Source organism: Podarcis gaigeae (assembly GCF_964106915.1).
Source record: "Podarcis gaigeae genome assembly, chromosome: 7".
Classification (NCBI taxonomy): Eukaryota; Metazoa; Chordata; class Lepidosauria; order Squamata; family Lacertidae; genus Podarcis; species Podarcis gaigeae.
Window position 1 is genome coordinate 27826768 of NC_139683.1, and position 24061 is coordinate 27850828.

The window sequence follows — 24061 nt, forward strand, 5'->3', positions numbered from 1 at the left end:
TTTCAGTCTCTGGAGAACTAAACAAATCGAGTTAAAAGGCAAATTTAGAGACAGATCATCATATGATATATAACCTAAATGCAAAGCTGAGACACCTTTTCTCTCCAGTCTTTCATTCAAAATGCTATGTTTAATAACTACAGCTTAGTGCTACTAATATGAAATAATTTTTGGAACAATATCATTATATATATTCTCTCCAGGCATATGGAACCAATTTAACTCACAATTCCCTCATTGTAGGCATAGGTAGTTGGGATTGGGTAAAGTTGAACATAGGGGGTTGTAGGTTAGTGGTGGCAACACACTACAGAACCTTTGGTGTCCCAATGTCCTCTGTTGCTATTTCAAGAGCATCACCCGGATCTTTTCAAATACAGTGGTACCTCGGGTTACATACGCTTCAGGTTACAGACACTGCTAACCCAGAAATATTGCCTTGGGTTAAGAACTTTGATGAGAACAGAAATCGTGCAGCAGCGGCACAGCGGCAGCAGGAGGCCCCATTAGCTAAAGTGGTGCTTCAGGTTAAGAACAGTTTCAGGTTAAGAATGGACCTCTGGAATGAATTAAGTACTTAACCCAAGGTACCACTGTAACACTGCACAGGAATGCAAGAAAAGTGCCACATACGAAATGGCCATGAAAGGCTTTCACAAGAACTCAAATCACTCAAATGGGCAGTTCGGCCATCTCAGTGGGGATTAAGGAGAAGGTTCTTCATGAATCATTTCCTATTCTTACCAACAGTAAGCCTGAGAAATAAATGTATTTAGGCCTGGGCTGTCAGTTTTTAGGAAGAAATGCCTGAACGCCAGTCTTATGCATCACTGTTATTTATCCATAGGGCAGAATCCAAAACTATGCTGATGAATTTGCACTCTCGCCATGAGCATTTATGACTGCTTTTATAAGTGAGGTATTGAAAACTTGAAAACACGATTACTGAAACATTTAAGGCAGGCATCCCCAAACTCGGCCCTCCAGATGTTTTGGGACTACAACTCCCATCATCCCTAGCTAACAGGACCAGTGGTCAGGGATGATGGGAATTGTAGTCCCAAAACATCTGGAGGGCCAAATTTGGGGATGCCAGATTTAAGGGGTCTCTTCTTTTCATTTTAACTGCACTCTAATTGAAAGCACAACACTTCACTATACATTACGTATTTGGCACCCTGAGTAAAATTGCACCTAAAGGATAGTAACAGGATGCAAAACCTTTTGACCTAAGGTCACCACTCTCATGCGTCTCAAGTTCTAATTGGCTGGAAATGTTACTGTTATCTGCAGTTGCTGGGTCAGTGTGCAATGAATCAGTGAGAGCTGGGTGCATGCTTGACTTGACAAGCTTCAATTGCAAGGGAAGAGTTGAACCAGCATGAAGAGCATATTATTACAGCATGGATATTATTACTACTTTAAAAGCAAACACTGTGAATCACGGTTCAATTACATCAGTTAAAGATGGAGCTAGACATGGCAACTCTGGCTTCTCTCAGTTTACCTTTTCCTAATCTTAAATTCAGTTCTGCATCAGCTTGTGAATCCTTTAGAAACATTTTTACAAAATGTCAGCATTGTGTGGAAGATTTCTCCTAATATTCACCATTTTGTCTGCAAATGTACTCATTTTTGGAAGCACTTCAGCTTAATAAGCTACAATAAGATGTTATTTTCACCAGTCTATGGATTTTTATGCACACCTTCCCCTAATGTGTAAATATGTAAATTTTGTACACTTTTGGGGGGCGTGGGAGGAAATGAAGAACTGTGATTTCCCTTTAAAATAGCTCAACAACTTTCCCCAAAAAAGCTCCACAACTTTTATGTCCAGATTTTATGTGTTTGAAATATGGTAACCCTACACTGAGATGACAAATTCAAGTGAATTTCTCTTCCATCCCTAATATCAGAGTATATTTTTTGATGTCTTGACAACATCCTTCCCAACTGAGGTCTAGCTGTTCTAGGTTGGGGGAGCAAGTGGGTTGCAAGGCTTCATTGTATGAATGAACTTTGCACTTGCAAAGACATTTCTTCTGGACATCGCTTCTGATATGTGACTGTGTGGAGGTGCCACAGCTGGTGAGACCACACACGAATATGTTTTATGTAGTTGTTGTTTGTTTTCTTACAGCAGAAAAAATATTCCTAAAGTTCAGAGTTTGGAATTTAGAATAGCAGAGAGAATTCAGTTAGAAGCAACTCTAAAAGCACATTTTGTCATAGGGAAAATGAACCCAGAAATGGTAAGATTCCAAAGAGCCTTTCAAGTTATCTTTTCCAAAATTTACATTTCATGTCTGGATTCCAGTCACCTCACTTCAGGCAATGGCGGATCTTTCATATTCTGGATTTCATATTCTGATGTTTAGTGCTGCTGATTAGTCTTTTTTAAAATAAGGAGCAACAACTCTAAAGAACTCCAGGGCCCTAGAAGTTTGAACACAACAGCCAATCCCTTTTATTTGGAGATCTTACAAGTAGCATCTCCTACCGTCTCGTACCAAGCTGGTCAGGGCAGAGTTCAGGTACCAAAGGTCTGAAGTGAGTTTCTTTTCCCTTTCAGCTGAGTGTGCTGAGTGCTTAGAAAGCTTCCCACAATCTGGACCCCTGTGAAATTGGGGAAGTGGGGAAGATTTTAAGTGTGTTCAGCTCAACAGCCAAACATACCAAGAATCTTCCTTCAGAGTGGCCCACTGAATATGGTCAGGTGTGGAGCCAGAAGAGACAGGAAATTAGGATTATTGGTGCATGTTCACCACCCCCCAAGAAAAAATTACCCTTTATTCTCCCATGTGTCCTTTTAATGTCTGACTAGGACTTTTGTCTGTCTAAATACATTTTCCTTTGTTCTGAATACTGGGTACAGAGCCTATCATAACCTGCCTGGTATGTTTCCTGTACAAGTAATCCTGAAATGAACAATCCTTGTATGTTATAAATGATTTCAGATGGCAAGATGGTGTGCATTTACCTAGGAGTAAGTAAACGCCACAAACTACGAGTGCTTGTAGTTCTGACATATTATTTACTACAAAATATGAGGCTTAACACCCAGGACAAATTATGCCTTAATTCATCAGAATTGTGATGCTTCCTTGACTGCAATGAGCTTTTGAACAAACCCATTTATACGAGATTCTTCATTCCTAAACGAATTGCTCCCCCCACCCCGCCTGGTCTCACAAACAATGAATTACATATTCTTTCAGATATTTATTTCAACTGTCTTTTTTTCCTAATACACTGGCAACATATAGTGTTACAAATGCAGCCTCTTCCTGTCCAGCTGTTCTGTTTGTTATGATATGCTGTTCAGGATAGAATTTGGGCACCATCCAAATTAGGGCATCATTTAACTTCTCATCTTTCCAGCTCCTAAAGCAAATCATCAGATTCACTGATAAGTGACACATCACCATAATGTTCAGCACTCTATTCCTTTAAATAATCGGAGCGCAAGAATATAGTTCCAACACAATTTTGTGTTGCGGTTAAATTAAGCCCTGATTACATGATCTCTCAAAAATCTGTAAAGATTTATTACAAGGGAGGGCCAATGTAAAGATTTTGTAAATATTTATTGTAAAGGAAGGCCATCCACCCATCCTGAAAGATACTGATGGGATCACAAAAGGGAAATGTGTTTGGACATCAGCTTCTTGTAGTTTACATCCTGGATACATTTCGACTCAGAAGCCTGAGACCCTCTCATGAGCTCCTCCTTTTCCAAACTCGGTGGCACTGACAGAAACATCCAAAAGATGCTGGAAACCATTAGGTCCATGTGGCAACATCCAGTACTAGATGCCTGGGGCCCAGCATCATTGCCCAGAAGCTTACCCTTTTGTCCCCACCTCAGTAAATTAAGCAAGTGACCAGCGGGAGACTTCTCAACAGGCTGCACCTACTGAAACTCCCTCTTCTACACAACTATTAAAGGTGTGGGTACTCCATTAGAGCCATAAGACTGAAGGATCTGAAAACCCACTCAGAGCTTTCTTTCCCCCAAATTTACTGATACTTGCTGCTTACCAGCATCAACTGCAGGGGGTCACAGAATAGTGGCAGAAAAATATATTCAAGTGCACATCAAAATAGATATCCCACTGGAAGCAACAGTGCCAGATTAAACCTTGTGGGCGCCCCTAGGCGACTGCCTAGGGGGGCCCTTGCAAATTATCCCCTAATATGTTTTTTTATTTTACCAAATGAATATTATTTTGATCTGTTGTCATGGGGTCCCTAAAAGGTGTGGGGCCCATAGGACGGTGCCTACTCTTATTTGGTAATCCGGCACTAGGAAATAATGACATGTGGATGGAGAATAGTCACAATTACATGTACAATTGGATGTCAACACCATTCATCCATTTTTCAGTTTCTTGCTTCCCGCAGCATATACCTCCAGCTATCCATCCCCATTCACATTCTTCCCCAGCTACACAACTTCAGCCAACTGGACTGGAGAACAAGAGCACCAGCTTAGTTCCCAATGTAACAGAGAGATGTTCCTTCTTTGCCACCTTCTTTGCATCTACTTGGCCACTGTGACACCAGGATTCTAGACTGGATACCCATCCAACAGGGTTCTGCTAATGTTCTTAGTTTCATTTTTTTTTGAAGTTTTCAACTTTCTTAGCAATTGTCCACTTACATATCTGTTGAGTTTGATAGAGCTGTAGTCCAGGCATAGGCAAACTCGGCCCTCCAGATGTTTTGAGACTACAACTCCCATCATCCCTGACTACTGGTCCTGTTAGCTAGGGATGATGGGAGTTGTGGTCCCAAAACATCTAGAGGGCCGAGTTTGCCTATGCCTGATGTAGTCATTGTTTCCGATCAGTTCAACAACACATCACACCAGATTCTGGGCACCACCACATAATCTGCTCTTTTTAATTGATGGTGAGCATTTCTTTCTTTGTTTTTGCTTGTTTCTAAAGTCATTCTGGTTTCAAATTTCTAGGGGAAAAGTGACTAATAAATCATCAACTTCATCCCATAGCACTAGGACCAGAGGTAAGCTTTTGCTTTCAGGAATGGTGCTTGTGTTGCTTGGCACTAAGATCAGAAATACATTATCTCTGATCTTAGTAGTTAGTGCTTATATCAGAGATAAAAGATCTCTTTGTCTGATGTCATATTATGCCCAGTGACTGGCAGGTGGGTGTGCTTTGCCCAGCATAGTCTGATGGGCCAGAGGTTCTTCACCTTGTAAACACACACACACACACACACACACACACACACACACACACACTGTCCTACTACTTACCATCCCCCATTCACACAACCCTTTTGTGTGTAGGATCCCCTTTGTTGTCTGCTATTATGTGACCCAGCCTAGTATTGTGCGATGGACATTCTAGAAATCCAATCAACCGGTTTCTGTGCTGTACTGAGCTGAAATGTAGGTGGTTCCCAAGCTTTGCTGTCCATAGGTTGCTTGTTTCAGCTGCGTACTGTAGAGCCAAAAATACTGGAAGACTTGGCATTATGTCAGGTGCAGTTCTTGAGCTCCTTGTGAGATTTTTATATCCATTTTAATTTTACTGTATTCTAAAGCTAATATTAAACTCTTTCGCTTTAATGACGTTAAGTTGCCTTGGGTGCTTCCAGGTGCTGGATTCATAAAATCCTGAAAATCAAACAAACTCCCAACTAGGAAAAGAGCTGGCTTTGTTTGTGTTACTTTCACAGTAAAAGAGTGAGGCAGAAACATCAATGAGATTAGCAGTGTTATTGCCCTCTAGTGGGTTCATTTATATGCAGTTGCACTGTTATCCTGAAATAAAGAATAATATGGTTCTTCAAAACACACACTGCACTATATTCACTCGAAAACATCATTCCTTTTGACATTTCATGGGGCTTTCTTCTTAATGGATTGTATCTGTGATCATAATATAGCACAATGCACTTGAAGGTATAAATACCTTTTCTACAGGATCAGAATGAATGAGGCCTACTGTGTACTGGAGTTCGGAATCAACCCTGTAGTGACACAGCAGCTGAGCAAACCTAATGAGATTTTATAAGTCTCAAACCATGCAATTAAACCAAGTGTGTGATTGTCACTTGAATGCCGCTGTGCGTGTATTAATCAAACTCAATCATCCCCCGCCATTATTCAAGTTCTACCGAGTCTCAAATGCTTGGTTAAGTTTTCCAAATTAGTTGGCATGTCAAAGTTGCCAGGACTGTTTTGGGGATAGGGAACAAATCTTGCATATGAGGCACAGTCGTTCAGAAGTAAAAAAAATTAAATGAATTACAGAGGGAAGCCAGAAATATGTGCCCCAATCTAGAGATGTTTTTACATGCATGGGATGCACATCTGCAAGAGCAGCTGTTCTACTTACAAAATTACTACAAGATCACAAAATGCATTAAAAGCAAGAGCAGATCCATGCCTTGTTTGTTACAGTTGGTTTTATAATCAAACAAATTATTAGGGAACCATAGAGGCAGGATACTTAACAAAAGCTTCCCAAGTCTTTATGCTCTGGGAATGATCATTCAATTTGGGAGGCAGGGGGAAATGAAAATCTCACGCTCCCAAACAGGAAATGGGCACATAGGAAATGACAAATGGTGTTCCTGGGGAAGTAATTTGCAGTAAATATGTGGCTGGCAAGGGCTTTTCTGTGTTTTGTGAGCTATCTTTGCTACCAGTTATGCCTTGCCCCTTCCCAAAGTTAAGGGGACTGAGAAGGTAGGAGAGACTTCACCCACTTTCTGCGAAACTGCACACCAGTGTTTGCGTATCATTGTATAAGCTACTTACACTTTATAACCTAGACTGCAATTGTATGTCATTTTTGAAGGCAATTAGCCCCATTAACCACAGTGGAATTTTCCTATCAGTAAGCATCCAGAGGCATGTTCTGTACTGTTTGAAACCTGCATATTGCCATATTTTGTTCAGCCATAATGCTGCTGGTGTTTCTTCTTCTTCTTCTTCTTCTTCTTCTTCTTCTTCTTCTTCTTCTTCTTCTTCTTCTTCTTCTTCTTCTTTTCATACCCTGTCCACTCTGGGCAGCTTGCAACATTTCTACAAACATTTCTAAAAACATCAAACATTAAAAACTTCCACAAACAGAGTTGCATTCAGATGTCTTCTAAAAAGTCAGATAGTTGTTTATTTCCTTGACATCTGAAGGGAGGGCATTTCACAAGAAGGGGGCCACTACTGAGAAGCCCCTCTGCCTGGTTCCTTGTAACTTCACTTCTCACAGTGAGGGAACCAGCAGAAGACTCTCAGAGGAGGACCTCAGTGTCTGGGCTGAGTGATGGGGGTGGAGACGCTCCTTCAGGTACACCAGGCCAAGGCCGTTTAGGGCTTTAAAGGTCAGCACCAACACTGTGAATTGTGCTTGGAAACGTACTGGGAGCCAGTGAAGAACCTTAAAGACTGGTGTTATATGGCCCTGGTGGCCACTCCCAGTCACCATTCTATCTGCCACATTCTGGATTAGTTGTAGTTTCTGAGTCATCTTCAAAGGTAGTCCCACACAGAGCGCATTGCTCCCAGCTCCTCTAGACCAGGCAGAGGCAAACTTGGCCCACCAGATGTTTTGGGACTACAACTCCCATCATCCCTGACTACTGGTCCTGTTAGCTAGGGATGATGGGATTTGTAGTCCCAAAACATCTGGCGGGCCGAGTTTGCCTATGCCTGCTCTAGACCAGTGTTTCCCAACCTTGTGCCTCCAGCTGTTTTTGGACTACAATCCCCATCATCCCTTGCCACTGGTCTTGCTAGTCAGGGATGATGGGAGTTGTAGTTCAAAAACAGCTGGAGGCACAAGGTTGGGAAACACTGCTCTAGACAGTCCAGAAGGATGTCATGGTTGGTGGTATAAAAGGCTGCTGACTGGTCCAATAGAACTAGGAAACAGCAGGTTACTTGCTGCAGCACCATGGAGAGTTCCTACTGAGCAACTTGCTCCAAAAAGGACTGGAAGTGAACTGAGGCCTTTTGGAGTCTCTAGTCCAAATCCACCTCTCCTAGCCTCTGTCCCCTCTGGAGGCATAGAGTCTCTGTAAGTGGCAACTCCCAAGCCTAAATATGGGCACTTCTCATCCCATAGCCTTCTGGGCTCCCAATGACAATGGACTAGAAAAATACCGTGGGTAGCACTATTCTTCAGGCTCAGGGGACGGTGACTGAGAGGATCCTGGCAGTTCCACAGACTCTGGTGCTGTGGCATCTGGTTCACTGGCCTCCTGCCTGTCAGCTTCAGATTCAGTGGTTCCCTCATCAACAGCACCAGGCTTAGAGCCAGGAAGTCAGTTTGATTCCTTATTTGGTAACACTATAGCCTCTGACTCAGTGTCTTTCCCAATCCTGGACTCTCAGGTCATGACAGATATATGTCTCAATAAACAAAATGATGAAATCTACAGAATTAGTGGCATAATTTTGTATTTGGACATGACACCCCTATAATGAATTTTTGCTATACATCTTATTTGCCAACTTCAGGAAAGGCTCTCACATTAGATTTGTAGTCCGACATTTTAGCAATGACCATGGTTTGTCTTTTATTTATTTGTACATCAGGCAATTTGCCAATCTTGACATCATTGTGCCTAATATGTTGCCTGTCAGTTTTGACATGGCCATATTTTTAAAGCCAGGAATAGGGAACTTGTGGCTCTCCAGATGTTGATGGACTGCAGTCCCCATCATGCCTGGCCACTGGCCATGATGGATGCAGCTGAAGGGAGCTGGAGTCTAACAACATCTGGAGGGAAAAAGATTCACCATCCCTTTCTTTAGTCAAGAGGATTGGGAAAGCAAGAATTAATATCTGCAGCCAGCTCAGTCATGAAATTTGTTCTCTAAGCTCCCTGACCATGTTGTTGAATGGAACCTACCTCACAGGGTAAAATAGAATAATATTGCAGTGACTTCCTTAGACAAAAGCTGATAAAGGAATAAATGAAAATGGTGAAGTGTGATGTAGTGGTTAGAGTATTGGATAGAACTAAGCAGGTCCAGATTCAAATCTCCAGTTGGCCATGGAGCTCACTGGATGACCTTGGGCTGGTCACAAACTCTCTGCCTAACCTATCCCACAGGGTTGATATGGTAAAATGGGGAGGGAAGTAGACTTCCTTGAGCTCCTTGAAGGAAAGCTGGAGGGCTAATGTAATAAAGTAATAAATAAATGTATATGCAGTCCCTAGCCTTGGCCATTCATTGGAAGACAAAACACAACTCACGAGGGTTTTTTTTCCTCCCCTCTGTTGATTTAAAATGTCCATAAGTTGTTTATATCCTTTAGAAGGGCAATAATCCATTGGTGATCCATTTCTGCAAAGAATTTAGATACTCATATTCCAGCTAAGTAGATGAGGCAAAATAAGACACCGCACTTTGCTAACCAGGGACATAGAGAACACAACAAATGGCAGAATTCCTGTCATTAATCTTCTTTCCACCTGCCCAACAAATGCATCATTTCAAATATGCATCAACAAAATATCCTTTTGAATAACATGGTTCTCAAAAGCCTTTCTCATAAGTGATCTCATGACCTGCTCCATCCTGGAATCACATCATGCTGGTTTTTAAACTTCCGGCTTCTTTCTTGGTTCTGTTACCTCATCCTATTTTTCTCAGAATAGCATCACCTTTCTTCTGTCCTCACTGAGCTGCTATACCGTCACTTGACGTATGCAATCAGTATTGCTGTTTCCATATCGACAAGGCTACATGACCTTGCCTCTCCCATCTGACTCACCATTACATTAGCACCTATTCCCTGCATTTTGCATTGTAAATCCCACCTCTGTTCCCTGGTAGCAACTTTGAACAGACCAGTATTTGACTGTTCAGAGGGCTCACAATTACAGCTCCTGTGCAATTATGCAGAAAGTCTAGTGTGCAGCTAGGGCAGAAAAGTCTTTAATATACTTCCTATAGCATTTTTTTCTTTCCTTTCGAAACTGGATTGCTTGCCAAATAGTTCAGATGACTTCTTCCAAGAATGGCTATCTGATCTGCTTAAAGGAATAAAAATGTCAGTGCCAAAAGGGTAAGAAAAAGCTGACTCAAAAACTGCTTACTACTGCGTCTGATGGCATACACCAGGGAAATGGAACCTGTGGCCCTCCAATTGTTGCAAGACTCCAACTCCCATCAGCCCCAGCTAGTACAGTATGATCAATGACCAGGAATGATGGGAGTTGGAGTCCAACAAGATTTCAAGGGAGCAGATTCCTTATCCCTGGTCTTTATTTGGAAACTGATCCAGCAGCCTGGAAAGCATGTTGCCTTTTTGTGACCTAAATATTACGGTAAGGTTGCAAAAGCTACTATGTGTACACCATACCAGGCCTTGTTTTTTTATCTCCTAGGAATGCAAGTGACTCCCTGGGCTGCATTGTACTGGACACACCCAGTGAACATGAGTATCACTATGTTTCACTCTTCCATCATGACTTCCCCTCTCCCTGCTGCTAATGTCCGACCATTAAAATGCTAGACATGAGCAGTACAGAATAGTTGTTTTTCTAGATCCAGCTTTGATCACGAGAGCAACAGCTAGGACCTATCTTGGTCACTCCCCTCATTCCATGTTGCATGATTTTGATGAATGATCCCAAACATTGCTTCCTTTCACCTTCTGTTCCTGCATCCTGACTGGGCCATCCCACTTTTCCATTTGACTTCCTGAAATAATTATATCAATTTTGTTGCACACACCCCAATCTCTGAGTGGTGAGAAGCTTTGGGGGTTCCTGCAGCTATGCAAGGCCTGATTTCCTTGGCAGGAAGGTCAATGGAGATTGTGGTGCCTTTAGGATATATGTTTTATTTACACGTATATGCAAACTGAACACAGCATGGAAGGGCTCACAGCATTAACATCCCAACAGATCTTACCTACCCCATTAGGTTACCAGGAGATCTCCAAATGATAGTTTTGGTTCCAGCACAGAGCAAAACAAGCCTCCGTGTCTTCAGTTTCTAGCATCAGCAAAAATTCACTCCCATAGGCCTCCTTGGCCTGATGCTCTCCATCCTAGGATGAAGTGGCATTCACCCAGGTGAGCTGTTAAAAGACCCACCTATTTGTCTATATAGCAAGAAGGCAACCTTTTTGGACATGTAAATGGCAGTACTTAATGGGCCAACTAAGGTCATTATAAAGGGATTGGTCTGACTGGTTTTACTAGATTCTAAACATCACTGGATACAGAATTACAGGGCTGGAAGGACCACACCAAGATCATCCATCCCAAACCTATAACAATATTATCATAAACTACAGATGATCCGCCTTTTGACATTGTCTTATCATTGATTCTGAACTGGACCTGACTACACATGTTTCTTCTCCAAGGGATCCTGCCAAAGAAAGCAGCATTCTCAGTCATGACATCCCTACAAACTTCAGTCTGGTGCATTTTGGATCATTTCATGGAACGGAACATTTCGTTTCCATAGTGGACATTTAGTGTATTCTCTAGATATAACCAAATGAAGGAGGATAAGTCTGCTTCAAGTTGTGATTATTTTCACTGAAAATATTTGTAACGTTATCTTTTCATGCAAAATGAAAAAAACAAAATCACTCAAAACTCAGCAGATGTTGAAGTAGATATAACTTCAGTTTAAATATGAAATATGAAAGACATGCATATCTCCCTCTAGTGTGGAAGGAGCTAACAATTCTATAACTTTATATAGGCCAGACATATCTATTTAAGATAATGATGTCATTAAAGGCTTCATTTTTTTAAAAAACGCAGGAAATGTACAATTGTGTTTGAAAAAATGAGATTTTTTTTTTGTAAAATGCGAATTATTATTTTTTTGAAAACCGCCCCCCCACAAACCTTTTTGTATGGTGTCCCCAGATCACCAACCTCCATTTTATCACCTTTGAAATAATATGTGGGACTGACTTAGTGTGTGAACTGAGCGTAACGGAAATATTTTTGATTGCCATAGCAACAAAATATCTTGGTGGGGAAGAGAGCACTTGGCTGAACACATGTAAAGCAACAATGTTACACAGACTTTAGGCCTCCAGCATCCGATCCTACCGATACAAAATATGAAGAACTGATTGTTTTCTACAGATGGGTCAATAAAGCTGAAACACTTGTGCTGCTGACATATTACTTTGTTGCTCTTTGCCATGGGCACAGGTACTATCAAGTAAAGTGAATGACTTACTACCAGGAAAAGGGTTTGTTAAAAATTTAGAACTTCTGGGTCAAAAACACTCCATGTGCATGTTCTCAAGTTATATCACCTGTGCCATTTCCCCTTAAAAAATGGAAAAAGAGATGAATGAGGCCAGGGGGCCTCTAATAATTTGTATAGGGAAAAGGTTCCAATTCTATAAAGTACCCTTAAAATGGCTTGTAAAATGTCCCTTAAAATGTATAACAGATATGGACACGTACCCTGGGATACGTATACTAGATCCCAGGGACATATTCTGCAAGAGGGGCCATTGTTCTGTGGTACACAGATGCAAGCAGGTTTTTTTATTGCTACTTTGTTCACAGTTTTATTTCACCCAGTCGCGTATGAGACACTTGATGTCAGACTGGATCTGGAATCTTCATTGCCTTATTTCAATAAATTTTGATACACAGGACTGGCTGAGGATTTGACTGCCAATCATTTTACGACAAGCACTTGTGCATCTGTTAAATGCTATATTCTAGAATTCACCATTAATTAATATTAGTGATAATAAAAGATTGACAATTGTACTGTACTGGCAAACAGAAATTGACCTCTATGGATGATATACTAGAAACTAAGGATAACAACCCAAGGTTTCGGTAGGTCTGACAAATCAATAGGTTAAATTCATTCATTGTTTTACCAGTTCATATCACTGCTAAGTTCATATCATCATCCAAGACCTAGTCTGTTTCAAAATATATATATTTTTAAAAAGCATATATCCTCTCTGTGAGGCTGAGCTCTCATAGGACCATCCCACATCATGGACCAGATTCTTAGTCCACTAAGAGGATGTGAGAATTGCATGTTTTATGGCAGCTCCAAAGCCCACAGCTCAATGTCCTCAGTATCCATGAAAATGAACCCTATGCTCATTCAGTGGAATTTGCAAGCATCTAGGGAACAGGTAAGGGATGTGGGTGGCGATGTGTGTTAAACCACAGAGCCTAGGACTTGCCGATCAGAAGGTCAACGGTTTGAATCCCCGCAATGGGGTGAGCTCCCGTTACTCGGTCCCTGCTCCTGCCAACCTAGCAGTTCGAAAGCACATCAAAGTGCAAGTAGATAAATAGGTACCGCTCCGGCGGGGAGGTAAACGTTGTTTCTGTGCGCTGCTCTGGTTCGCCAGAAGCGGCTTAGTCATGCTGGCCACATGACCCGGAAGCTGTACGCCGGCTCCCTTGGCCAGTAAAAGCGAGATGAGCGCCACAACCCCAGAGTTGGTTACGACTGGATCTAATGGTCAGGGGTCCCTTTACCTTTATTAGGGAAGAGGGTGGCCAGGGGAAGTCAGCAGATATAAGAAGAATTCGTAAGCAGTGTGGAGAAGTGTGCCTGTTCCTTGTATCATCACATTCCAATGAAACAAATGGAACAGCCTCACTTTACAATACGCCCCTTCTCAAGACACACACTCCTTCTTCCATCCAGGTAACCATCAGGGAGCAGGAGGTGAACCAATGAATCATCCCAGTCCAACTCTCATATGCAAAGTAGGATATCATGTATTCAAAGCATCTGCCCAGCCTTCCCTTGCAAACTTCCAAGAATGGCAGTTCTACAACCTTAAGGCAGTCCCCCCCCATTGCTACACAGTGAAAGATTTAACCCTTTGCTTCTTCTCCAAAGCTGTGTGAATCATTGTTTTCTTTACAACGGTCACCGTTGTTTCCTACCTAAAACCTTGTTAACACGTCCCCATTCCCTGCCAGCAGCAACCTGAACGTTTACTGAGAAATAAAGTCAAGGGGAGTTTAACGCCGTTGAGCGCAACCCCGCCTTTTCTCTCTGCTAAGATCAAGGCAACTAACGCTCTTTCATCTTCCCCTCTTTGCTTCTTTAAGAGATGATTTCACCACCTTCCTAACTCCCTCGTCCCTTAGTCCTGACAACGTTGTCGTCCTCAAACTCTGCTTCCCGAAATCCAAATCAGGGATGTTGTTGGAATATTTTTATATATTATTGGGGGGCGGAGTGTTAAGAGACCTTACCTGCCGTGCTTGTGTGACAAAAAGAGAAGAGCCTAAACAAAGGTGTGACTTTGCGACTCAATCAGAGGAAGATTCCATTTTTTTTACACGCAAAAAAAAAAAAGGAAAAGGAAAAAAGCGGACATCTCTTAACTCCCATTGTGTGGACAGAAGCACAAAGGCGTCTCACTCTGGGGAGTGGGCGTTTCTTCCAAACCCCCTCCCCCCTTTCAGCGGCCCATTTCCTTTGCGATCCCATTCATTCCTCCACCCAGCCCTACAAGGAACCTCCTCCCTGCCTCTCCCCACCAAACCCCGTCCAGGGCTGGCCTTGGCCGGAGCCGAGGCGGCAGATATCCACGCAGGCGCCGGCGGACCCCTCCTCCCCTCCTTCCCCCCCCCCCCAGGAGCCTGGGGAGGGCGGTCCCCTCTCAGGTCCGCGCGAGGAAGAAGAGGAGGAGGAGGAGGGGGAAGGAGAGGAGGAGTTATGTAGATGACGGATGAACGTTTCTGGAGTGGCGGGGCGAGCCGAGAGGCATAAGCGCAGCCGGGGAAGCGGAGCACGGGCGGCCAGGCAGCCGAGGAGGCCTTGGCGAGCCGGAGGAGGGGCTGCAGCCCGAGGAGGCGGAGGCGGAGGCGGAGGCAGGCGGTTGCTGTGCAAACGAGGCGCCTCGCCGGAGCCGCAGCTGCACTTGGACGCCGCGTTCCCTCCCGGACGGGACGAGCGAGGAGGAGGAGGATGTGGAAGAGCTGACCGAGCTCGATGCCGCCGCGCCGCGTCCTGGACTGAAGGGTCTCCTCTCCCCTCCTCCTCCTCCTCCTCCTGCTGCCTCTGGAGGTGAACCTGCGTCGAGCTGTTCCTCCTCTACAGCGCGGGGGGAATCTCTTCCCCTCCCCTCTTCTCCCATTTGAGAGAGAGAGAGAGAGAAACCCACCCGAGTGTGCGTGTTGTGTTTTTGTTTTGGCTGTTCGGAAGGGGAGAGAGAGAGAAGAGGGAGAAGGAGGTGGAGAAGGAGAAGGAGGAGGAAGGCAGCGAAGGCAAGGAGCGCGCGCTCTCTCTCTCTCTCCCGCTCGCCCGCCGTCTCTGCCTTCTCCATTGAAGCACAGTTCACTATGATCTTACTCGCCTTCAGCACTGCAAGCCGGGGGGATTTCGTGCATCATTCCAGGGTGTTTTTCTTGCAAGCCTTGCTTTGGATTTTATGGGCTACTGGGTGCAGAGCGGAGCAGTATTTCAATGTAGAGGTAAGATCTATGCACATCTATGTCTGTCTCTCTGTGTGTTTCCTCTCTTGTCTGGGTTGCTTCTTGCATTGATTCAACGTGCAGAAATAAATAAATAAAATAAAAAATAACAGGGTGTAGGAGAAATCCCAAACCTCCCCAGCAGTCGCTTCTGCGAGCGCAGCCAGGACGCTTTTCCTTCCTGCAGCCAACAGAGTTTCCCGTTTCTGGTGAGCCGCCTCTTGGTCTCAGGATCCCTTGATGCCCAGGACGGCGAAAAGCCACGATGCTGGGTTCCGGGGGATTCACCATTGCGCCCTGGCAGTACTGTCCCTCCCCTACTTTAAAAAGAGATCGGGGTGGTGGTGAAGTGGTCCTCTCCAAAACGCGCATGCATCCGTACGTGACGGGTGGTAGGTTAAAAGTAGCCACTGGACATTAAGACGCAAGAACAGTCTGAATGGGAGTTTAAGTTGGGGAGGGGGCAGGAATTTATATTACTAAGATCAGGGCGTTGTTGTTTAAATGAAAGTGGAGAGGGAAAAGGCATTCATTGATCAGGACAAGGTTTCTTTTGTCACTTTGAAACATTCCTGTGGACTTCTGCTCCAGGGGCTGCTGTAATGGCTAAACGGATGTCCCCTCAGGCAGCTGCAAACGGGGCGGTGAAGGGAGGCGGGCGTTGTTAAGAGGTGGAGAGGAACTTTGTGAAGTTAGTTAAAATGTGAGAAGGTGAACAGCATCTGGATAGGATCTGCTCTGGGTTAACGGCTAGACTTCAGCTGGGATCCACACCCTACTACTCCCCCAGTTTTTAGCCTCAGCCCAATGTATAAACACTGGATCTGGCTTTTGCAGCACAAACCCTGTACATGTCTACTCAGCAGTAATGCCTATTGAGTTCGGCGGGGCTTGCCTGCACTTTGCGTGTGTATAGAGTCGCAGCCTAAGTGTGGTTGATTATTGAGTGTGCTGCATTTTCTCAGCTTTTGTCCTTTTCTCATATGCTTTGCACCATAATGTCTGTCCATCTGTCTGTCAAATCAGTCCCAGTTTGTCCCTTATGTTATCATCCTTGTGCATGGCCTCCTTTCATCTTGCTCCCCCACTGCTGCTGGTTCAGGAGTTGAAAGAGACCACACAAACCATAACAACTCCCATTCCTGTATCAGACTTGATCTGTCTTACTGATTACACACCTGCAGCTCAATCCTTTGCTGACCCCAGTGCTTCTTCAGACCCAAAGTGTCTCTTACTCGTGCACATTTGAAATTTTCTTCCTCATAAACTCCTGTTCTTCTGGCTCTCAGGATCTCAAGCTTTCTCTGGATGTGCCCCCTTTTTTTAGCCATACGAGGAGACTCTCTTTAGTCTGACTCTCTTTAGTCTTTAGACTCAAATTTTCTGTGTATGTCAATAATATAATTTGTCTTTCTCTTCTAAGGATACTTGTCTATGACTGAATTTCCCAAACCTGGTCACATTCATCTATTATTTCAGGGCTATCCTGGCTATTCTGTCTTGGCTATATTTCATTTTGGCTTCCTCCCACAACCCTGTATTGCCAACTCTTTCCCCCGATGTCTTGTTATAGGGCTAGGCTGAAAGGTGTGAGCAATACCTGACACCCTTTGGCCTAATTCTGGTTATGGCTGTTGGAGCTGACTGTGGCAGGAATGCCACTTAGTCAAACTCATTCTGCTCTCGAGAACATCCTTTATTCCCCTCTTTACACTCATTCTTCCAATGAGAAGTGGAGGAGACTGCCAAGGGGAAGGGGGGAAAGCCACCCAATAGCATCATGCCTAGATAGTGCCACATGCAGGGAGTCAGGTAGGCTTTCCAGCTCCAGAAGCATTTCCTCCTGCCACAGCTAGTTGCTTTGCCAGCTGCCTACTCTGCAGGACGCAGGCCAGCAGCAGATGGTGCTAGGACATGAGGAGTGAGAGGATAGTTTAGGGAATCTAGGAAGACACCAGTAAGTAGCAAGGGGGAGAAACTAAACTTACATGAAGCAGTGAAGTACGGAGGGAAAACTATGAATGAAGAAAAGTTGGAGAAGTGGGTTTAGTGTTTTCCCGCTTCCTGATACAATGTTTCATAGTTGTGCTTCAGAGCCAGTGTATAATTGGAAGATCATGTGTGAAAGTGTGAAATTCAATATCTATATTGAAATACTTTATTGTCACTTGTACAACTTGTATACAGTGAGATTACACGAGCACCCCCATTCATCTACTATATCTCTATAGCCACTATATCTCTATCTATCTATCATCTATCTATCTATCTATCTATCTATCTATCTATCTATCTCTATCTATCTCTATCTATCTATCTATCTATCTATCTATCTATCTATCTATCATCTATCTATCTCTATACATACTGTATATAAAATTGTCCAGTAGCACCTTAGAGACCAACTAATAAGCTTTTGTGTGCATGCATGCCTTTTCAGATACACACGAAAGCTTATACCTAGAACAAACATAGTTGGTCTCTAAGGTGCTACTGGACAATATATATATATTGACTGTGTCACACCAACACAGCTACCTACCTGAATCTGTGAAATTCAAGAGTTTGATTTTGTTCAACAAAGGACCCTCTCCTTTTTTCTTTTTCTTTTTTGCCTCTGGCCACCTGAAAAAGAGAGGTGTGGAGAGGGTATGTATTCTGTTCTTACTTCTGTCTCTGCCTACAGTTAGCAGCCTTGCCCTCAAGTAGTCCTAGTAGGCATTAGTCACCACTGCTCTGTTCTGTAGGCCATTTCGAAAGCTAAAGTGGAATAATCCAGGCATAGAAGGATCTTTGCCATTCCTGGAGGCTAGCACACTTGATTTGTCTGGGGAGCAGGTGGCTGGGATTTCTCTGGTCCTGGAATAAATCTCTTGAGAGCAAAGCGCGGTGTCCTGCCTTATCGTCTTCTGCCTCCTTGAGATCAGCATGGTCTCTGCTACCAGGCTGAAGGGAAATTAATTTACATTTATTTCTGAGTAAGGCTGAGAGCTTTTCAAGTGCCATTTGTTGTTGTAAAAAAAAAAAAAACAACCCGGAGTAGCCGGAGCCACAATGCAGAGGGAACGTGAGGCTAAGGAAGGACTTGGCAGCGATTGGGTGACTCTGTGCCATGGATTTCTCTGTGTCAGCACCAGACCCATAAAACACTTGCACAGGACAATAAATCACGGAGAACCCATCCCTACTTGAGCACAGCAAATTCTGTTCCAGGAGCAATTTAAACAAACATAGAAGTGAGGGGGCTGCTGTAGACCAGAGTCCATTGTAATGGATTTATGGAGGCTAAGCTCACATGGTTGGTAGCATAGGAAATGGAATTTAATTTCACTAGGGCCACTTCAACATGGATCTGTGTTATTTATATTGTTGTTTGGTCATTCTTGTAGCATTAAAACAAATACTGAAAGGAGGGTGCGTGTGCATACACTCACCACTTGTTGCACATATAGACATGGTTTATGGTGAATATCTGTTTTTGTAAACACTGGGTTCTACCCAGCTAGGTTTTAACCAGAGTAGACCGACTGAAGGTAGTTTCTGCACGTGCTGTAGTGGGAAGCGAGGGGCAGATGGGGCTCTTCAGATGGACTACCTGGGAAGGTAGTCCATCTAGGAGAAGGAAAACATTGCTCCCAAACCTCCATTGCCTTGTGGGATATCTTCGGGAGATGAAAATGCTAAGAGAGTAAACCCTACAGAATGGAGTCCCTCAGACAGTTGGGTGGCCACTTGTGCTCCTCCTTCAGGCAACTCCCGCAGCCATCTGGTGCCAAACATATGGCTATGCTTCCCTTTGGACCACATCAGTGAAGCTGAGAGGGCTGTCTTGTCATCTGGGCAGCCCAGGACCTCCATACACACTGCCCAGGCATATGCCCCAGGGAGGTCATTTAGGTGTTGTTAACACAGCAATTTGACTTCACCCCTGGAGGCGCACCCCATTGTCTCTTGGGGCAGATGAATGCCAACAAGACTGATTGAAGTTAGTGACTGAAGTCATGGTGATTATTTTCAATGGGTCTACTCTGAGTAGAACTAACATTGGCTATAACCCTTAGGCTGCAGTTCTATACTTACATTGGACCAAGCACTATTGAACTCAGTGTGCCTTACCTTTGAGTAGATGAGTATAACATGACACAATTACTTGGTTTTAGCAGGAGGCTTCCAAACATGTACTCTCCATACCTGATCTGGAAATGGCTGATTCTTCTGGTTTCCATCTCGTATTTTAGTGATATATTTCTAGAATTACTGGAGCTCAGATTACTATGTGTATGTATATATGCTTTTCTTTGTATGTCTTGGAGTTGCAGACTCAAATTCTGCTAGGTGAGAGCTCTAAAAATGTCAGTCTTCAGTAGCATCAAATAATTGTTGACACTGTTAACGGGGTAGTCCTCAGTGATGTGGTTGTGACCAGGGGCATAGGAAGGGGGGTGCGGGGTATGTGGTCCACCCTGGGTGTCATGATTGAGGGGGTGACAAAATGGCACACCGTGGGGGGCAGGACTTACCACGGGGTCTGGTCAGTAGTGTGCCTGAGCCACGCATCTCTCCTGGGAGTGACACGGTGGCTCAGGGCTCGTCTGCCAGGCGAACTCCATGGGCAGCTCATCGCGGCACCCTCATGGGCAGATCACCACGGCGCCCCTGTGGGCAGTTCGTCCCACCCCTGCCGCTTTGGGTGCCGGAGCAGCTAGGTACGCCCCTGGTTGACACATACTTCTGTATTGTTAATCACATAAAAAGGCTATGCCTTTGACAATGTGAAATCCTGTTCAGTAAAGCGATAAACACTGGAAGTTCAGAACTTGGTATATAGACTTGGCAGTTTTGGCCTTAACTGCAATTTATCATTTTAGATAATAAACTAATTAATCTGCATGTTATGTAGGGCTGTGCCATTGATTTAAGAGCATTAGATTCATCTGTTCATTTGATTGTGTGCAGAAATCTGCTGTCTCTGAAATGAATGAGGATTTGGTTTGGGAGCATCATGCTTAATTGTTACTCTTGAATACTCTGTGTCCTGATTTGGTTGGTTGAATGGATGGTTAACGCCATCGCAAAGAGTCAAGTCATCCTTGAATGTTTGTTACACTCGAGTTTGTTCAACGATTGGGCTTAAGAGTCAATTTTACAGGGTAGATTGTGTTAGTCTGCTGCTGCAGAGCAAATCTAGAGTACTATGGCAACATAAAAAGTACTTCATAGTAGCATGAAATCGGCAAGGAAGGAGTAGCTACCAGTGTGGCAGTGTGGGTGGCTTCCCAGTGCTGAGGTTGCTGCCAGTAGACTGAGAGGGGAAAGTTGGCATGGCACAGTAGCATTGGATTGGCTCTGCTGCTGAGCCTGTGCTATGCCAACCTCCCTGCTGCCTCACCCCTCTCCTGCTTAGTTACGGGCAGCAACTTCCATGTTGGGAAGCCAGATAAGCAACCCCACTCCACTGACTGCTGCAAGGAAGAACTTGCCTCATCAGAAGGATGTAGTGAACAGGGAGGATATAGGTCAAAGTCAACTACCTGACTGATGCCAGCCAGAGCATTGGGAGGCAGACCACTCTCTAACAGTGGCATAATAGCCAGGTTGAGGAAGGGAGATTATTAAATGAGAAGAAGACTCTCGTGTTCTTCTAGCCAGCTTTAGTAAGGGTGGAAATACCACATTATTCTACTTATTTGATGATACCTAGTTATTTATTTACTAAATCTCTTCCTTGACGGAAACCTTGAACTGGTTCGCATAAAATAGAATAAAAACCTCTTGAGGATTTGTTGTTACACATTTTTAGAATAGGACATAATGCAAGGACAAAAGAGGAAGAAGAAGAAGCCTAGTCATGGTTCTCCCAACATGGTTCCCCTGTGTGCTCTGAGGCTGGTGGGTTGTGTGGCAAAATCATGTTTGCTCTTTTTTTGCTACAGAAAGGAGTTGTGGCTCCATTAGAAAATGTGGATGCTGCTGTTAACATGCATGATATATGGTGCAATAACAAATTGCAGTGCCGTGAAACATGGGGGCAGGCAATGACTTGGACTGCAGTGTCCATAGATCAGTATTTCATGTTCTTCTGTAGATTTGGCAACCTGAACTTGCTTGTAATCCCTAATAATAAATAAGAGACCTTAGGAGCATGGGCAGGATTTGGCTACTGCACAATTCCAGCAGTGGGAGAAGAGAACTACTGGCAGAAAAACTGCCATGTCAAGTTACTGCCATTTTGCTTTTCTTACAACCTGTTGGATACAGTGAGAGGCGTGCCATTTTTTGTGGGAATGCCAAGGAAGTGAAAGGACTTTGGATGTAATGTGTCAACACCCACCTCTCCTATTCCCTTCCATATCTTATTATTCCGCTACTCATCCAAAGGAACATCTGTGCTGGTGGAGTTTTTTTACTGACATGTGGGCTTGCAGTGATATAAGTGTCATTCCACCATCATCCTGCCTCCTCTGCCAGCAGAGAAGCACATAAACTCTCAGCCAACTTCTTGGTGAGGCTTGGATTACACATTTATCAAGTTAAAAATACATGATGGGAAGTTTAATTCCAGAGCCTTTCAAATCTACAAAAGTTATTAGCCCATCCGTCACCTTGACTTATCATTCATTTTTGAAATTAAGAAATAGCCCCCGTCCCCCCAATTTCATAAAATTTCAAAGCCTAGTTGTCTGGAGGTAATTTTTATTACAGTTGATCAGATGAGTTGCTATTTTCTAGCCCAGTGTTTGCTCCCCGGTTTATCATAGTTGCATGAAAGTCAAAATTCCATAGAATCCTCATAAATCTATATCATTATAATTAGATGTGCTGGTGTCAACCCCTATAGGAGTCAATATTAACTGAAAATCCGGTAGTTGCTGAGAGGTCACATCCTTAACTTTCTGTGTATGCAGTGGCACCTACTTTTAATTAAACATGGTTAGGATTGAGAGCTTTGCTTCCATTTCCCACCACAATGTTATTTCTGTTGTTCCGCCTTGCATATACATCATTGGTAAATACTTAGGAGCAATCCAGTGAGATTTTCAAAGCAAGCCTTGCTTTTCTACAAGCCGTTCCTTAAGTGACTTTAAACTTCCCCTTTTAATAATCGTGGCAGTCTAATTGCTTATTATGGAACATAACACAGTGGAATCAAAACCTCTGAGAGATGCTGTCAAAAATGTAGAATTTTCTTCCCCATGGCAAACAGCGGCTGCAAACTTCCTTGTTTTTCACTGCTAAGAGACTTCACAATTAATGGTCTGCTGTTACTGAATTGCTACACATGACCTTTCTAGGTTTCTGCATTTGTCTAACACCCTGATCCCTATGCATATTTACCAAGAAATTATCTGTGTCAATTTTAAAATTGAAGTTTTTTTCCAAGTAAAGTATGTTAAAGCACATTTAGCTGGAAGTAAGTCTCACTGAACTAAATGGGACTTAATTCCAAGTAAAAGTCTGAAAGCTATGTGTACGCTTTTGAGCCACTATTTCTGTTAGGAATAAGTATGGAGAAATTGGGTTAGCAACACCCCTCTTCACTTTTTGGTATGTTATTATTAGGACGTTGGGATGCTGAAGTATTCTAATGAGAGCTTATTAAAAACCATCCCAGGAAACTCAAAAGAAGAAGTGAAGAATATCCTGTTTCTTATGAATCTTGGAGCATATTAACTGTCTTCATATTGCTCTTCTTCATGCATTCCACCCTGAGATGGTAGTAATGCCTGTTAGAAGGAACTGTGCTCATTATAGGACCTATTCTCAAATTGTGAAGTTGAAGCTGGTTTCCAAAATGATTGGAAATGGTTTCTTGATTCTGGTCCTGCAACATTGTTCTTCTTGACCAGGGGCTCAACTCTCGCTATCCATGATCTAGTCAAGTTTGCACAGTGTAGTTGCACAGTGTAAAGAAGTACTTTCTTTTTTCTGTCCCGAACTGTCCAACATTTAGCTTTCTTTGTTGGCTGTCCATGAATTGTACTGGTATAAAAGAAGGAAGGAGCTTTTCTCTGACCACTTTCCCACACCATACAAAATTTTATGTGTCTATCGTGTCTCCTCTTATTTGCTTTTCTCTAAAGTAAAAAGCCCCAAACTTTTCTCCTAAGGGACTTGTGCTATCTCATTGATCATTTTGGTTGCCCTTTTTTGAACATTTTCCATCTCTACAATAGTCTTTTTGAGGGGAGATGGCCGGAACTGAACACAGTATTCCAAGTCTAGTCTCAACATTCTTTGTATAATAGTGTTATGTTATTGGCAATTTTATTTTCACGTCCTTTCCTAATGATCCCTAGCATGGAATTTGCCTTTTTCACAACTGCCTCACTTTGGGTTGAAACACTTATTATGCTATCCACTAGGACCCCAAGGTCTTATTCCTGGTTAGTCTCTTCTCTGTTCAGACCCCATAAGCATGTATGTGAAACGATTTTTGGCTGCAATGTGGATCCTTTTTCACTTGCCTGCATTGAATTGCACTTGCCATTTTACTGCCCATTCACTTGATTTGAGAGATCCTTTTGGAGTTCTTCACAGTCTCATTGTTTTAAGGACTCTGAGCAATCTAGCACCACCAGCAAACTTGGCCACATCACTGCTCACCCCTAACTGTAAC

The 24061-nt window shown here is 43.4% G+C and overlaps 1 protein-coding gene and 1 long non-coding RNA gene across 4 annotated transcripts in view; one reads left to right on the top strand and one right to left on the bottom strand.

Annotated features, from left to right (window-relative positions):
- Positions 1-24061, bottom strand: part of LOC310848730 — a 76580-nt gene that overhangs the window by 31133 nt on the left and 21386 nt on the right. For all 3 annotated transcript variants that reach the window (XR_014566557.1, XR_014566558.1, XR_014566559.1), the window contains exon 4: positions 17987-18069. This is a non-coding gene — a long non-coding RNA (uncharacterized lncRNA). The remainder of the gene's footprint in view (positions 1-17986; positions 18070-24061) is intronic.
- The window catches only part of MMP16 (matrix metallopeptidase 16), a 181437-nt gene continuing 171978 nt past the window's right edge, over positions 14603-24061 (top strand). The window contains exon 1 of the mRNA XM_083747794.1: positions 14603-15444. Within this exon, the coding sequence (XP_083603920.1) occupies positions 15313-15444 (132 nt within the window). The 5' untranslated portion in view covers positions 14603-15312. The remainder of the gene's footprint in view (positions 15445-24061) is intronic.